Genomic DNA, 15,230 nt, shown 5'->3' with positions numbered 1-15,230 from the left:
TTTTCTTAGGTCCCTTCTGTGACGGCCCGAGGTTAATAAGTGCCATCCATAATAATTATGACCATCTGGGGTTAATAAGTCCCGCTTATATCAATTAATGTTAGAGTTGTGTATTTCCTTTCTATATATATATATGTGGTGTTTATCGGCTGTGCTTCGTTCTCCCTCCCGTCCTACTGTATCAATGCGCCACATGCTCTGCCCACGGATGTTGGCCCCTCGAAACACAGACAGCCTCGAGCCTTCTACAGATCCCCGGCCGCTGGGACCACTAGGGTAGCGGAGATCAGCCGGTGCGTTTATCGTACGCATCCCGGGGAAACTTTGAACTGTTGCCGCTCTGGGTCCCTTCGACCGATCGCGTCGCTTTTTGGACAGGATATCCTCAGGACCCCGAGCTATCCATCGGCACCCCAGGATCGCCGCTCCTTCAGGATCATCCCGAGAACGACGGCTAAAGTTTTATGGACATTGTGGGGCTCGGTGTCCTAAGCGAGGTGCCGGACGGTCTAGGCAGGGCAGAAGATGTGGACATGATTTACGGTCTTTTGCTCACCTAACCTGTTTATAAGCCTGTGTGCTTCCCCAATAGAGTGTGTTACTTCCCTGGACATTAGTCTCATCTAATGCTTCAGGGGCTCGCTGGATCACGCATTGTCCTTTTCAGGACAATTACAGCACTGTATTCGGCTACGCCTCGACGGGCTACGGTGCTATTACATCGAGAGGACAGAGTCCGTTCCTGATCCCTTCTTAACCCTTGCAATTCGGGGAGGAAGCAAAAAACAGCCGGGGTACCTGAGGCGTGCCCGTCACACCTTCCATTCACCTTCCTCTGTTAAAAGAGATTCTCTACAAGTCTACATCAACCTCTGTTTTGGGGTTTTCCTATAGGACCCCCCATATATCTATGTGTCTATGTTACACATAGATGTTTGCCATACCATAAGTAACCATAGGTGCTATGTCAAGCACAGCCCACAGGACTGGGCCCCCAATAACAACGTGGGGCAGCAGGGAGCGCATAGGTGGGGCAGCATGCCCTCTCATTAGGTTCTACTGGGCCCAAGAGTTATCATGGAGGCCATAGCCCCCCCCCCTCAAATACCATTATCCTTGACATAACACCTATGGTTACTTATGGTATGGCAAACTCTAACGGGCTATTGGGAACAGAAGCATTGCTTGTTGCCATGGCAATTACGTCTACTATTCTGTTGGGCTGCAAAGCACATCCTGTATAAAGTGGTCTGCTATTGGTTTTTAAGCTAAGTGATAACGACAGTGACGTGTCAGTGACAAGCCATTCTATAAGACATATACGGGGAACCTACAAGGATAAAGGGACATTCTTGACTAATTCGAAATCTAGAGAAGGAATAAAACGCATTTAATGACTTCAGGAACATAACGCGGAAATCGCTACTAATAACAACGTAAATGCTAAACGTCCTCCAACACGCAAGGTCAAACGGGCGTCCGATGCTTTCCTTTTTAGGACATCACATTAAGTCACGCCCTTACACGTCACCAGCCAATCGCATAGCAGAAAAGACAAGGGTAGCTACGCCGCCGAATAGCCGCTTCGTGTTGCTGCAGTGTCGTCATGGGTAGCGCTAAAGTGTAAGGGGCGGGCAATTTTTAAGTACCGGCCGGAAAGCGAGTAGCAGTATTTCAGTGTCACGCGTGAGGTGAACGAATAACCTTGTGGGTTCGAGTGGCCTAAACGAAGAGCGGTAAGACACAGGTACAGTGCCTATGGATTAGTGACATGAAGTGAGGCGTGTAGTGGTGAATGGGAACAGATGGCGCATAGCAAAGAGGAGGAAATTGTGCTGAAGGCGAATGTCTTAGCCGGCAGGGAGGGAGGAAGGAAGGAGTAAGCCAAGACTCGGACGGGATCATTGTTAAAATGGCTGACTGTCTCATCGGTTCACGTGGGGCTGAACAGCCAAAACACCCTGATGACAGCAAAAACCTCTATAGTATCAATGTACCATTGGAATTACTATTTATTATTCATTTTATTTACCGCAGTATATAATCAGACGCTTTTTTTGTTATTTGTGATCCCCTTAAAAGGGACACTCCAGCCAGTCATGTCTCTAATGCATGATAGCCGAGCGGTCTCTTCAGGTTTCCATGGTGTTCGGCTATTTTCTATGCGGGAGATGTGATCAGCCAAACACATCTGGCAAATTGTATAGCTGCCACCGATTAGCTCCAGTGCATACTTGGTGGATACATTTTTCTTCTAAAGAATGCATATTAATGTGTCTGGGTAATCTAATATGCATTCTTTATTACTGAGGGCTTCAGGGACCGTCCACACATGCATTTAACAACACCCCTACTTCCTCCCCGCGGAGCGTGTGTGGAAAACACAGATTTAAATGGAAGTCAATTTCTGCCACTAATTGGTTATTTCAAGCAGCCAGCCAGTGACAAAAGACATTAGAGGAGTAATACATCTTAAAATTCTGCAGTGGCAGTAGCTTGGCACAACCTTTTTGTTAGTGTTATACAACATAATCTGAATGTGGTGTCAGGTTCCATTCCAAAGCCTATAGGATCAGAGAAAAACAATTAAATGTATATTTTGTGCAACTGAAAAACTTAAGCTGTTTCTCAATGTCTTTGAAACAATACACCTGTATTTTTTGCAAACTGGTCAGGATCTGACTACACTTCACATGATTAGGAACTATTAAGGAAAATGTTGGGTTGAAGCTGTAGTGTTTTATGGGTCTAGATGCACACGTTACTGAAAAAAAGCTGGTGTTTTCACAGCAGCTGGCAGCGTTTCAACCAGATGTGACTTAAAGTAACAGTTATGGTCAGAATTGTATTTTTATCTATTCATTTTTTTTCAATATTTTTAATAGAGTACAATATGGCCGACCTTGAGAAAGGAAAGAAGGTATTTATGCTGAAATGCGCAACCTGCCACACAGTCGAAAAGGGTGGTAAACATAAAGTTGGACCAAACCTATGGGGTCTCTTTGGTCGCAAGACAGGACAGGCGCCAGGATTTTCTTACACGGATGCAAACAAAAGCAAAGGTAAGCGGGGACTAAAGGGGAAAAAGTGCACTTTCAAGGAAAATTTAAGTCAAAAGAAATTATCTGGTATTAACTAGTTGAGTTTTTTTCTTTTCATTGCACATATTTTCCTCCACCCCCTGCCTTGTTTCAAATCCACTAAGATATATCTACTGACTTGCATGCAGAAATGCTTGGAAGTCTATGCATAGTGGGCTCAAACATAACTTATTTGACAATACTTCTTGATTTACCGTTTTTTTTCTTTGATATATTTTAATAGGTATCGTTTGGGGAGAGGAGACCTTATTTGAATATTTGGAAAACCCCAAGAAATTTATTCCAGGAACCAAAATGATTTTTGCTGGTATTAAAAGTAAGGCGGAGAGACAAAACTTAATTGCATATCTAAAGAAAGCCACGTCGGAATGATACATCCAATTTGATGGAATTAAGTACCAGTCTTTTAACTTATACTGACTTCTTCTGCTGGTTCACTTGTGTCGGTCCCTATTTTATTGCTCATCCGCTTTAATAAACATTTAAGAAAAGTGAAATGTTTGGAGCATTTTTTTAATTCATGCATAAAAATCTAGCAAGTACAGCATATGTTGCAAATACCTTATCCTCTGGCATTTCCTGCTTGGTTGCCATGAACATGGAGGTTTTTATGATGTCACACCGACCTGCGTGCCAATAATAGGTTGTGAATGCATATAGGTAATAAAGTAAACAACATGTTTTAACGTATAACAAGTGGTAAATTCACACAATTTTTGGAGATCGCCTGCCCATACAATCAAACGTACGTCAAAATACATAATGTAAATCAAGCTCATTGTGTACAAAAAATTAATCCCACTCAATACTTGAAATCCCATGTCAGGTGATTAGGCTTTTTAACAATACAGCAAGGTCAATGTATGACAGATTGGATCCAGTATAACCCAAATGATATAATTTAATATGTAAATATAATGTAAAAGAAACAAATTCCGTATTTTACCTGTCATTTCCATTACTGTAATTATATAAGTGTCTTGATTTTGAAAATACCTTGTTTACATACACATCTGAATAGACTTGTGGGGGGGGGGGATCTTCGTATTCCACGAAGATTCACCCATTCCTGTGTTCGGTTTGGCACATGTATTCGTGTACATTCTTCGTGTTCGTCTTTTGTAGAAGGGGTTAATGCGGTATGCACTACGCAGCAGCTTTGGCGCCAGGATTTTAAAGGTCCGTGCGAGCAACTCTATTGGTCGCCGACAGGGGCCTCCTCTGCCATCAACCAATTACACATCTCCTGGCAAATTGTATAGTTGCCACCAATTAGATACTTTTTCTTGTAAAGGATGCATATTAATGTGCTCTGAGTAATTTAATATGCATTCTTTATAACTGAGGGTTTCAGGGGCCGCCCGCACATATGCATTTGACAACGCCCCTCCTTCCTCCCCACGGTGCATGTGTGGAAAGCGTAGATTTAAGCGGAAGTAAATTTCTACCACTGACTGGTTATTTCAAGCAGCCAGCTAGTGACAAGGAATATCGGAACACAGAGGAGTGATACATCTTAATCTATAAAGTTATATGCATTTATTTTTTTGCTGAGGCTGCCAGTCTTTGTAAAGGTGAGAGAACGGAGAGACCTTAAGGGCAAGAAACTGATTATTAAATGACAGTTGTGCCACAGGGAGTTCATGGCTTTGGTGTGATAAAGGTCTAAATTAAATATATTCTAAACAATTACCTTAATTAACAAAGAGACAAGCCATATATCTAATTTAGTTATACTAAATGCCGTGACTGCTAATATATTTGGTCAATAGCAGTAGCTTGGCACAACGTTTCTGTTGCAGTTAGACTTGGGCGCTGGTGGTAAGTTTGTTTTCTGTGAAAAAATGTTCAAAGAAACTCATCTGCCGGCGTCTTTGGTTTGGCCGAAATTCATCCAACGTTTTTGTTTTCGTAAATCCCAATTGTCCGTCTGGTTACCATGGAAACAAGAAATAAACACATAGAAGACGTTGAATAGGGAATTTTTAAAAGGTGTTAAATTAAAATCAATTCTTTCAAATCAAAGATTAACCTATAAGTTTAACTAACCTAATAATTATTATTATATTAAGTATAACCTAATCTTTATAAATTAAATATTGTTTAATTACATACTATACTTAACTAATAAATCATTTAATACAAATCGTATTACTACAGCTAATGCCATCCTGCCTTGTTATTGTCTTATTGTCTTGAGTTGACGAGTTTACTTAGGGGCTATTTATTATTAGCTTATTATATTTTTTTATAAGAATAATAAAATTAATGATCAGGAAGTAGGTTAGGTTGTGTCTTATGACCTGTTATGTGTGAGAGTGTGTTTTTGTGGATTAGTGAGTGAGTGTGTTTGTGTGCATGCACCACTTTGTATGATGTATTTACTATTTATTTAGTGTGAGTGTGTGAGTAGAACTAGAAAAGGCAAACAGAAAAGATCCTTGTTAATTGATACTGTGTGTGTTTTGTTTGGTTTGTTGATTAAATCATAAGGAAAAAAAGAAATAACAGGAAAAAGCAAGAAAACAGAATCATAAGGAAAAAGGAATAAACAACAAAAAAACAATCATAAGGAAAAAAAGAAACAATACTGCCTATTGGGTAAAATATGTTTAGGTGACACCACTAGCAGCAGAATAGAAAAAAAAATGGAAGTGAAGTGAGTGGGCAATTGGCGACCTACTCCCCTGTTCCATCCCCAGGGCAAAGCATCCAAACACTGTCAGCCCTTGATGCTTGGGAGCAGATTTCCAGAGCTCAAACACTAGGAGATAGCAGGCGTCACATTGCAAACAGATGCAGCCAGAGGGGAGTACTATTACCTTTATCGTTTTTTGGGTTACCTTTAAGAAAATGAACTCTCCAAGTTAAAAGCTGGGTACCCCAACTTGGGCAAATTGAAGTTAGGAATGGCAATATGCTCCATCAGATGAGGTGCCATGCGTGAGCGCCGCGTGTATATTTTCCACGTGCTCCCTTTGATTGGAGGACATGATAGCAACTGCTGCGCAACCCATGAGAGTGCAGGCCAGACACCCATTTTTGGGGTCAAGATTAGGCACCGAAGGAAGCTCACAGAGGTAATGTCTGACCATTTCACCAGCACTACTCCGCTTTCTGCTGCTAGCTCTGCCAGTAGCTCCTACTATACTCCCAAGCACCTCTTCCCAAAATGCAGGTGCTCCGCTCAACTGTGTTCGACTGCTTGTAGCAGTGCTGCCGACACTGCTGCTAGGAGGAGCAAACAACATCCTCTTATCCTCCTGCTGCACTTCTCCCTCGGACAGCATTGCCCTTTTATGCTGCCAGTCACATACCCTTTTCAAAAATTGACCTTGTCTCTTTTGTGCTCCTCCTCATGGCTATCTTTGTTAGGCCACACCCCCTTCCACTTACAACTTTTGAATCCAGCTAACCCCTCCTCTTCCTTCAGGCTGTGACTATAATTACCCAGCTAGTTCAGTTGCTAGTTGCACTTTTGCGATTTCACACCTGTCCTTCCTGTCCTTCCTGTCCTTCCTGTCCTTCCTGTCCTTCCTGTCCTTCCTGTCCTTCCTGTCCTTCCTGTCCTTCCTGTCCTTCCCCTCCATCCTGATTCAGTGGTACCCTGACACCTGAGAGATATCTTCTTTCTACTAGCCTAGGTAAAGACTTCCACTAGGCTATCTTATTTTGTATTTTACCTAACAGGATCTCGCAAGCACACTAAGCTAAGTAACAGCTAATTTACAGCTAAGTATAATTATTTTAAATGTTTTATTTCTTGATGAACTATTAAATAATAGAATACACTAGTAGTCCTCTAGTATATTATATTACTATTATATTATTTATATCACCAAATTAGTTAAGCTTAACTAACTAACTTATTGGTTTGACTGACTGTCCTGAATTATTCTAAGAAAAAAATATTTAAAAAAAAAACAGGGAAGACAGGCCAGGTTCACCTGTGTTGATCCCTGTTTTATTGCTCACCTACTTTATAAAACATTTAATAAAAGTGAAATGTCTTGAGCATGTTTTTAAATTCACGAGAATTTTGTGATATGCATGGAGAATCTAGTAAGTATAGCATATGTCGCAAATACCTTATCCTCTAGCATTTCCTCCTAGGCTGACAGAAGAATGGAGGTTTTTACAATGTCACACCGACCTGTGTCCTAATGATAGATTGTAAATGCATGTACGTAATAAAGTAAATAACAGAATAACATATAACAAGTGGTAAAGTCACATGATCCTTGGATATACCCTGCCCATAAGTCAAAACACATAATATAAAGCAAGTTCAACGTGTACCAAAAATGAATTCCATACAACAGAAGACCCATGTCAGAGTTCCCAGGTGATCAGGCAGTCAATGTATAACAGATTGTATCTAGTATAACCCAATTGAAGACAAGCTCCCAAAATCTAAATATTAATTTAGGAAAAAAAGAAAATATAAGACGACCCTATAGGAAAAAAAGTTTTACTAGCAAATATTAATTAATGTAAAGTATTTTTTCATATTTAATAAAAGCAATGATTCCCAAAAATTTTTTTTGTTTTTATTTCCTTTTATGTGCCAACATGCCCTCATACTTATGCCCATCTGCCCCCAGGCTTGCCACTCTGCCTCCCTGATATGCCTTATACCCTCCTATATGCCACTCTGCCTCCCTGATATGCCTTTTAACCCCCTGTATGCCACTGCCTCCAGAAATGCCTTATACCCCCTTTATGCCACTCTGCCTCCAGAAATGCCTTTTAACCCCCTACTCTGCCTTATGCCACCCATACAACACTCCCGCACCCCCCCCCCGCCCCCGATTTACCAGTGCTTCTGACTCCCTGGCATCTGGTGGGGGCAGCGGGTGTTCCCGCCGGAACTTCCATGAACACTGGTGCTGCATCATAGAAGCTACGGCGGAAGTACAAGCAGTAGCAGGGGTTGTCTGCATTTATCTTCAGTGATAGACACCCGGTGTAAGTGCCGGCAGCAGCTGAGGTTACCAGACAGGAGGATCCAGGTCCCCTGCAGTGCTGCGGGAGATCTGGATCTTAGTCTCATAGTCAGACCTCAAAAGTCAATGCAGCAACTGCTGTGGTGAAAATGCTACTGAGAGCAAAACATATTTTAACAAATATAACTCATGGAACAAGAGGAATCATTTTGAAAAGTGCTGTAGATCCAAGCCTCAAAATACAGGCGCATGGATGACGCCATCTAGTGGAACTAAAAACATGTGCACAGAATAAATGAAGTGGAAAGTGAGGATCACCACGATCTGGACTGATTTGCAAATGAAGGAGAAGTATTTACTTTACTCTCAACAACTTGTAACAAGCAGATCAAGCTGAAAATTGACCAGTCAAATAAACTAAACCTGACGGTTTATGGAAGTGAAACAATTTGGACACTGGGCACTGTTACTCTGGCTCTTTCAGGGGGCAAGTTGTCACTTTTTTTATGTGCTACATTTGGCATTACTGGCACATACTGCATCCTCTGCACATATTGCTCAGTTTTGCACAGTACCATTTAAAGACTCATCCCCTACTGGATCCATTATTTTTTCCTGCTGCTATCTATATTTACGCTGGTGTTAAAGGGGAAGTGCTGTCCTCAGTCAGCACAGCGTAATCCACACCAGAGCCCGGGTGGGGGCCCTGGATCAGATCTTCACCAACAGATGGGTGTGTGATCCCAAATCACACATTTGCATATTCGCTCCACTCACTGGGGTGGGTTACACCACCTCTATTCTCTTTTGCATTGTAGTTTTTGTGTGGGACAGCGGGATTCCCACAGAGTGTCTGTAGCGATTTGTACACATCTTAGACCCTGCATTTTTACTCTGTCAATATAATCAGTTAATACATACATTCAGTATTTATATTGTGAATTATCCTGAACAATTGCATAAAAAAAATCACAAAAATAAAAACCCCATCTCTCAAACGTTTACATCTTAGCCATGCCCAGAGAAATGCAAAAGCAAGGAAGCGTCAAATGAACAGCTTGCACTTTCAATTTGCCAAGAAACCATTCTGAAGTAAACATAAACTGCCCACTCCTAAATGTACAAAATGATAGGCATAGGTACTGAAGATACACTACAGAAAAGTGCCCGTTATAATTGTTTAAACAAAGAAAAAATATAGCAATAGCAAATTATAGCTAAAGCAAGAAAAGCAAATTATTCCTCCTTTCTCATTTCTCTATGAAAACATATTTGTGTGCAAAAAAAAATTGTGAACCCTTTGGAATTACCTGGATTTCTGCATATACTGGTCATTATATTTGATCTGATTCTCAATGTATAAATGTGTCTTAAACTATCATCTGATCTTTATCTAAGTTACAATAATGAAGAAACTCAATTTGTTTGAACAAATAACACACAGATTATTGTATCGGTCTTATCTTATCATATAGCTTAGTATAGGCATAAAGCCTGGGCCCCCATGCCCATCTCCTGTAAGCACACTTAAAAAGATCAAGGGCGAGCCAAGGGTAAGTTGTACCTAGCTACAGTATTCCTTCAATGCCCTCCATAACTAACACAATACATACTAAAACACATAAAACACAATACTGACACCCACTCATGCTTATACCATACTCCAACATTCACTAACACATACAGTAACAGACACATATGCTAATATCATATGCTCATGCACACACATATTTACACAGACCTACACACTCACACTAGCATACACTTACACAGTCACGCAAACACACACTCTTACACACTCCTCCTGCTCCTTCAAAGGCTGTCCCTGCCCTATAAAATGCCTTCACGTGAGCTAAACTCTCCTATAGTCTCCAGTAATTCAAAGAATTTCTTAGGACTAATTTTAGGGAAGTTTGTCAAATAACTGATAACCCCCACTGTCTCTTTCTTAGGCTCAGTCCTGCTGTCGGGTTATCCCGTTAGCCTTCTTTGTCTTCAGTCAGTCTAAATGTATTGCTTAATTTTTCATTTATTATTGCTTTCATTTATTAAAATATGTTTACATTAAACATGTGTAGCTGCTCCAACTCAATGATGTGCCCGTTTCACTCTTGTGTATGTTACCCCACATACGTCTTAATTGTAAGATTGTTTCAGCAGGGGCCTCCTAACCCTTTATTTCTGTAACTCAAAAAAGGTTTAAGATCCCTTAGTATCCTTAAGTCATACAGCTCTGCAGGTTTGTTTTTGGACTTGCTCATATTGAATTACGTATTCTATAGTGTTTTATATACTATTGATAACCAATATTTAATTAGTTTATTATGAATACTAAATTGTAAAATCAAGAATTTGGCAAAGGAACACATCAGTTGTTTATCTTTACAATACTTTTCAAAGGCAATTAAAAAAAACAGTTTGCTGAACAAAATCTACAGCACAACATGCACTGTGTTCTATTATTGCTAGATGATATGCCGAGGCTGTTGCCAGTAGGCTTACTGGAAGTACGGAATTGTTAGCTTTAAACCATTTGTTCCAATTAACAAGCATTTCTCCAAATGCAGACTTTGCCAGGATTTGTCATGGCACACATGCTTAAAACTGTCACTCTAGTTTACTTCACTGTAGCCCAATCAGTAAAGCCAACAGCTAGGAAGCCTGTGCATGTTTCCTGCTGCCAGAGGAACCATGTGCTTAACATGCCCTGGGCTCTTGTTTCAGCTGCCTGGCCAAGACCCTGGATAAAGCTGCCTATTCCTTTGTCAAATGTTAACTTTGCAGGGGCTGGCAGACAGATTTCATGATTGGGAACATATTCAATTGATTGGCCTAGACTTTGGAACAATTATGGCATATCCTCCGTGGTCCGACTATTCTTGAAAACATAGGTATTTAAGCATTCTCCGTGTATGACTGGTGCAGACCTCTCGTAGTGTTGTGTTTGCTTCCTGTTTGGTTAGATGGCATTGAGCTTCTGTGAAGGCATGATGTCATCAACTGGACATAGCTTGCAGGTACATAGAAAGCACTGTTGACCGTTATCTGCTGTAGGATTGTGTCAGTTAATAAAAAGTGCCCGTTACATACAGAAGTGGCCTTTGCAGTTAATTACGTTAAGTAGGACATAACACCTCTTTACAAAACACCCTACCAACTGGGAACCAGATGAAAAACAGTCACCCATAGTGACCCAATGAAGTCAGGAATCTTAACATGTATTTATTATCTGGTCATGCAATAAATTGTAAATGTGTGCCGTAGCTGAGAATATTGATGTGGCCTGTCTCAAATCGGCCCCTGTACAAAGTTTTTGTCCCCATGTATAAAAATGACAATTGAGCCTTACCAACTTTATCTACATACCTAAAGCTGTTTTGTCAAAGTAAAATCTAGATAGTATTTTATAATGCTATATTATATTATACTGAGTAGAAGAGAACTAATCAAAGGTCCCCTTTGAGTTTCAGTTGTAAAGATTACAAACAGTTTTAGCTCAGGAATCCCATATCAATTTAGGCTATTTTTCTAAGTCTGGTTTGTGATGTTTTGGTCTGTAATTGTCTGTGGAATTATTATGCAGCATATGCTCAGCAAATGGGTTTTATTCATTCTTATTCATGAAAACATTGCACTAAAAAAGAACTATTCTTATTTCCCTCTGGTAATTCATTTCCCCAGTTATTTTTGACTTGGCAAAGTTTGCTTGCTTTGCAAGTAATTTTATTTCTAGCTTCGTCTTTGTTAAATTACTATTCTAATTATAATGGTTTTGCCTCCTGCAATGTCACACAGTCTGTGAATTAAATAAACAATTCATGTAATACAAATATTTACATTTCAATGCTGCAACATATTTTGTGGGCTAGTTTGAAGATCCTTATCAATCCTTATGTAACAACAGAGGTGCCTCTAATGTCCTCAATGTCTCAAAAAAAACCAGAAAAAAATAAAATGTATCTATTACAACAAGTTCTAAAATGGGGTTTTCTCTTATACTTTATACCACAGACTCCCTAGGGGTGCTTTACAAAAGTGATCATTTATAGAATAAGTAAACCGTTTGAAGGGGCTAGTTATATAAGAAAGCGGGGCTTTCTTTAGATGCCATTATTTTGATATCATCTAATTTGTTATACAAATAATAATAACATATGGTGAACAAAGTAAAGAAATGAAACAGATTTACTGATTTTTATTTGAAAAACTTTTAACCATCTACAAAAGCTAATAAAAAAACATGCTAAAATGATTCTAACATTTGTCCTAAATTAAGAAATACACACTTTTTACAAGTAGAAATGGTTTCAATTTACCTCCATCAACCATATATTATTGAAAATGAGGCACATCAAGATATTTCCAATGCTGCCAAACATTACTCCAATATGTGTTCAACAACATTTCCTGAGTACAGTGATACCATCCATCCATAGGTTTACCTGGATGTTTGGGGCTAAAAGGCCACATTTGGGAGGTGTATATTTTTTAATTTGAAATTTTGACATCCATATATTTTTGAAAACGGATGCTGGTATCAATGCCTTTGTCAAAGTTTGTGTTAGTATCCTTTTCTGGTTTTTTTTTTCACACACGTTTTAGTTCTACAGGTAAAATGAATCTACAGCTCCTGGTATTAGTCACTACCAAACAACAACCAAGTATGTGTTCAGCAACATCTCTCGCGCACAGTGACACTACCCATGCATACCCATATGCATGTTTGTCAAGTTGTTTGGGGGCTAAAAGGCCACATTTCGGACATCGACAATTTTCAAGTTCAAATTTTGACATGTGATCATCCTGCCCCCATGTGTTATTTGGGACATCGTTAATGCTGGCCAGTTCAATTTACCCATTAAAATCATATATGTTTGAAAACTAGACACCCCAGGGTATCATCTGGTCAGTCTGTGCCCATGTCCTATTTTTGGGACATCTTTGAACCCTGCCAATTTGATTTACCCCATCAAATAATTCATTTTTTAAAACTAGACACCCCATGGGGATTTAACATGCTGGTATTTTAACTCTTTCCATGCAAGGATTTATGTGAATATATATGGCTAATTTTAGGATTTGCTCATAAAAATAAACTTTTTATCTCTGTCAGTGGTGCTTGAGACCGCTCTCCAGAGCGTGAAACCTCCAATCGCCCACATTCCTCCAATGCCTGGAGAACCAGTCTGCCAACAGGTTCTCCTCCCCTGGAAGGTATTCCGCCTGCAACGGGATGTTGCTAGCCAGACAAAATTCGAAGAGTCTTTCATCAGCTCAGTAAGACGTCTGGACCTTGTGCATCCCAAGCGATTGATGTACCTCTCCCGCCGAGACATTGTCCATCCGGAGGAGGAGGCAGCAATCTTTCGCCAGACTTTGGATTGCAAACGACCCTGCAATCAGGTCCAGACAGTTGATGTAAAGGGAGCGTTCTTCCAGTGACCGCCGACCCCCTCCTCCTGATCTGTTTGTGCTGATCACAATGTGTTCAGCAATGCAGGGCTCCATATCTGCTGTAACAAATTTAGGACTAAGGGGACAGAATGGGTTAACTTGGACTTTACACATGTCAGGTTAGCCCAATGTCTGTCTTCTTGAGCAATGTCATGAACACAGCTGCAAATGGAAGATACACTCAGTGTGCAGAAGGCAAGCAGTAAAGCTAGTCACAAGACAAATAAGTTAAATAATGCTTGTTTAGCTGAAAGACATGGATCGGTGAAGCAAATATAGTTCACTTCAATGATTCCTAAAATATTTGGCCATGGCTGCAATTTGAAAACTCTTCATGAAATACTTTTTTCTATGAAAAGTACAAACTGTGGCATTAACTGCACAATTATATTTTAAAGAGCAGCTCAAATTTAGGGAATTCCTGATTATTGGATCGTTACGAAACAACAATTATGTAAGCTAAAGGCTGTAAATAAGGAAATGTAGTTGTTTGCCTTGGACACAAATAATAAAACAGATGCATTTGATTTCTTGGAACCCTCCAGCTTTTTGAGCCAAGAGACTTTGATTAATTATTTCCCTTGTTCATTGGCTGCCTGCATCACCATAAATTATTAAAGAATTGTTATGGGTATCTGAATCATAGATTCTTATTTTTGCGTTCTTACCATATGCTGGGTTCAATGTAATTGCCTAGAATTTGGGAAAAGTGTCCACATAAAAGGTCCGATAAAATTGACTTACAGAGTAGTACTATGGCATGGTAATGAATAACGATGGTCTACAAACTGTGGTAGCAACCTGTGGCTCTCTGGATGTGGTTCAACTGCTATGACCCTTGATTAGCTCTAGCAAGTTCGTAGGGAAATGCTGCTATTGATGGAGTACAACTGACATTACATAGAATAGCTCAATAAAGCAAGTTTCAAATGATCTTTGTAACACTTAGAAATATTATTCAGTGATTTATGTTTCAGATGTCTGCATGGTATGGGAATCTACAGTATCTCACAAAGGTGAGTACATCCCTTACATTTTTGTAAATATTTTATTATATCTTTTCATGTGACAACACTGAAGAAATTACACTCTGCTACAATGTAAAGTAGTGAGTGTACAGCCTGTATAACAGTGTAAATGCGATGTCCCCTCAAAATAACTCAACACACAGTTATTAATGTCTAAACCTTGGCAACAAAGGTGAGTACACACCTAAGTGGAAATGTCCAAATTGGGCCCAAAGTGTCAATATTTTGTGTGGCCACCATTATTTGCAGAACTGCCTTAACCCCCTTGAGCATGGAGTTCACCAGAACGTCACAGGTTGCCACTGGAGTCCTGTTCCACTCTTCCATGACGACATCAAAAGGGTTTAGGTCTGGAGACATGCTTGGCCAGTCCTTTAGCTTTACCCTCAGCTTCTTTAGCAAGGCAGTGGTTGTCTTGGAGGTGTGTTTGGGGTCGTTATCATGTTGGAATAGTGCTCTGCGGCCCAGTCTCCGAAGGGAGGGGATCATGCTCTGCTTCAGTATGTCACAACACATGTTGGCATTCATGGTTCCCTCGAAGAACTGTAGCTCCCCAGTGCCGGCAGCACTCATGCAGGCCCAGACCATGACACTCCCACCACCACGCTTGACTGTAGGCAATTTGATGCAGTGTGCGGCATATGGTCTGAGCACTGACAGGCTGACCCCCCACCCCTTCAAACTCTGCAGCAATGCTGGCA

General features: G+C 40.2%; 1 protein-coding gene across 3 annotated transcripts; it reads left to right on the top strand.

Moving 5' to 3' along the window:
- The first annotated feature begins 1,593 nt into the window (after positions 1-1,593).
- Positions 1,594-3,598, top strand: LOC128502054 (cytochrome c, somatic). Of its 3 annotated transcripts, none has more exons than XM_053471751.1 (3): positions 1,594-1,747; positions 2,886-3,062; positions 3,325-3,598. In XM_053471751.1, the coding sequence occupies exons 2-3, from the start codon at positions 2,894-2,896 to the stop codon at positions 3,471-3,473; spliced, it is 318 nt and encodes a 105-aa protein (XP_053327726.1). In that variant the 5' UTR covers positions 1,594-1,747; positions 2,886-2,893; the 3' UTR covers positions 3,474-3,598. The 3 variants fall into 3 exon arrangements, with proteins under 3 accessions (XP_053327726.1, XP_053327728.1, XP_053327727.1); XM_053471753.1 differs by having other exon boundaries at positions 1,598-1,736; XM_053471752.1 differs by having other exon boundaries at positions 1,599-1,747; positions 2,874-3,062.
- The last annotated feature ends 11,632 nt before the right edge of the window (positions 3,599-15,230 follow it).

The sequence above is a fragment of the Spea bombifrons genome, chromosome 7 (genome assembly GCF_027358695.1).
Source record: "Spea bombifrons isolate aSpeBom1 chromosome 7, aSpeBom1.2.pri, whole genome shotgun sequence".
Lineage (NCBI taxonomy): Eukaryota > Metazoa > Chordata > Amphibia > Anura > Pelobatidae > Spea > Spea bombifrons.
Note: the sequence above shows the minus strand (reverse complement) of the source record. Positions and strands in the feature narration are given on the sequence as shown.

Bases quoted from the DNA above. Each gene is read 5' to 3' on its own strand.
- LOC128502054 (XM_053471751.1), top strand. From the start codon at position 2,894: ATGGCCGACCTTGAGAAAGGAAAGAAGGTATTTATGCTGAAATGCGCA. The intron at 3,063-3,324 runs GTAAGCGGGGAC...ATATTTTAATAG, and splicing joins GGATGCAAACAAAAGCAAAG to GTATCGTTTGGGGAGAGGAG.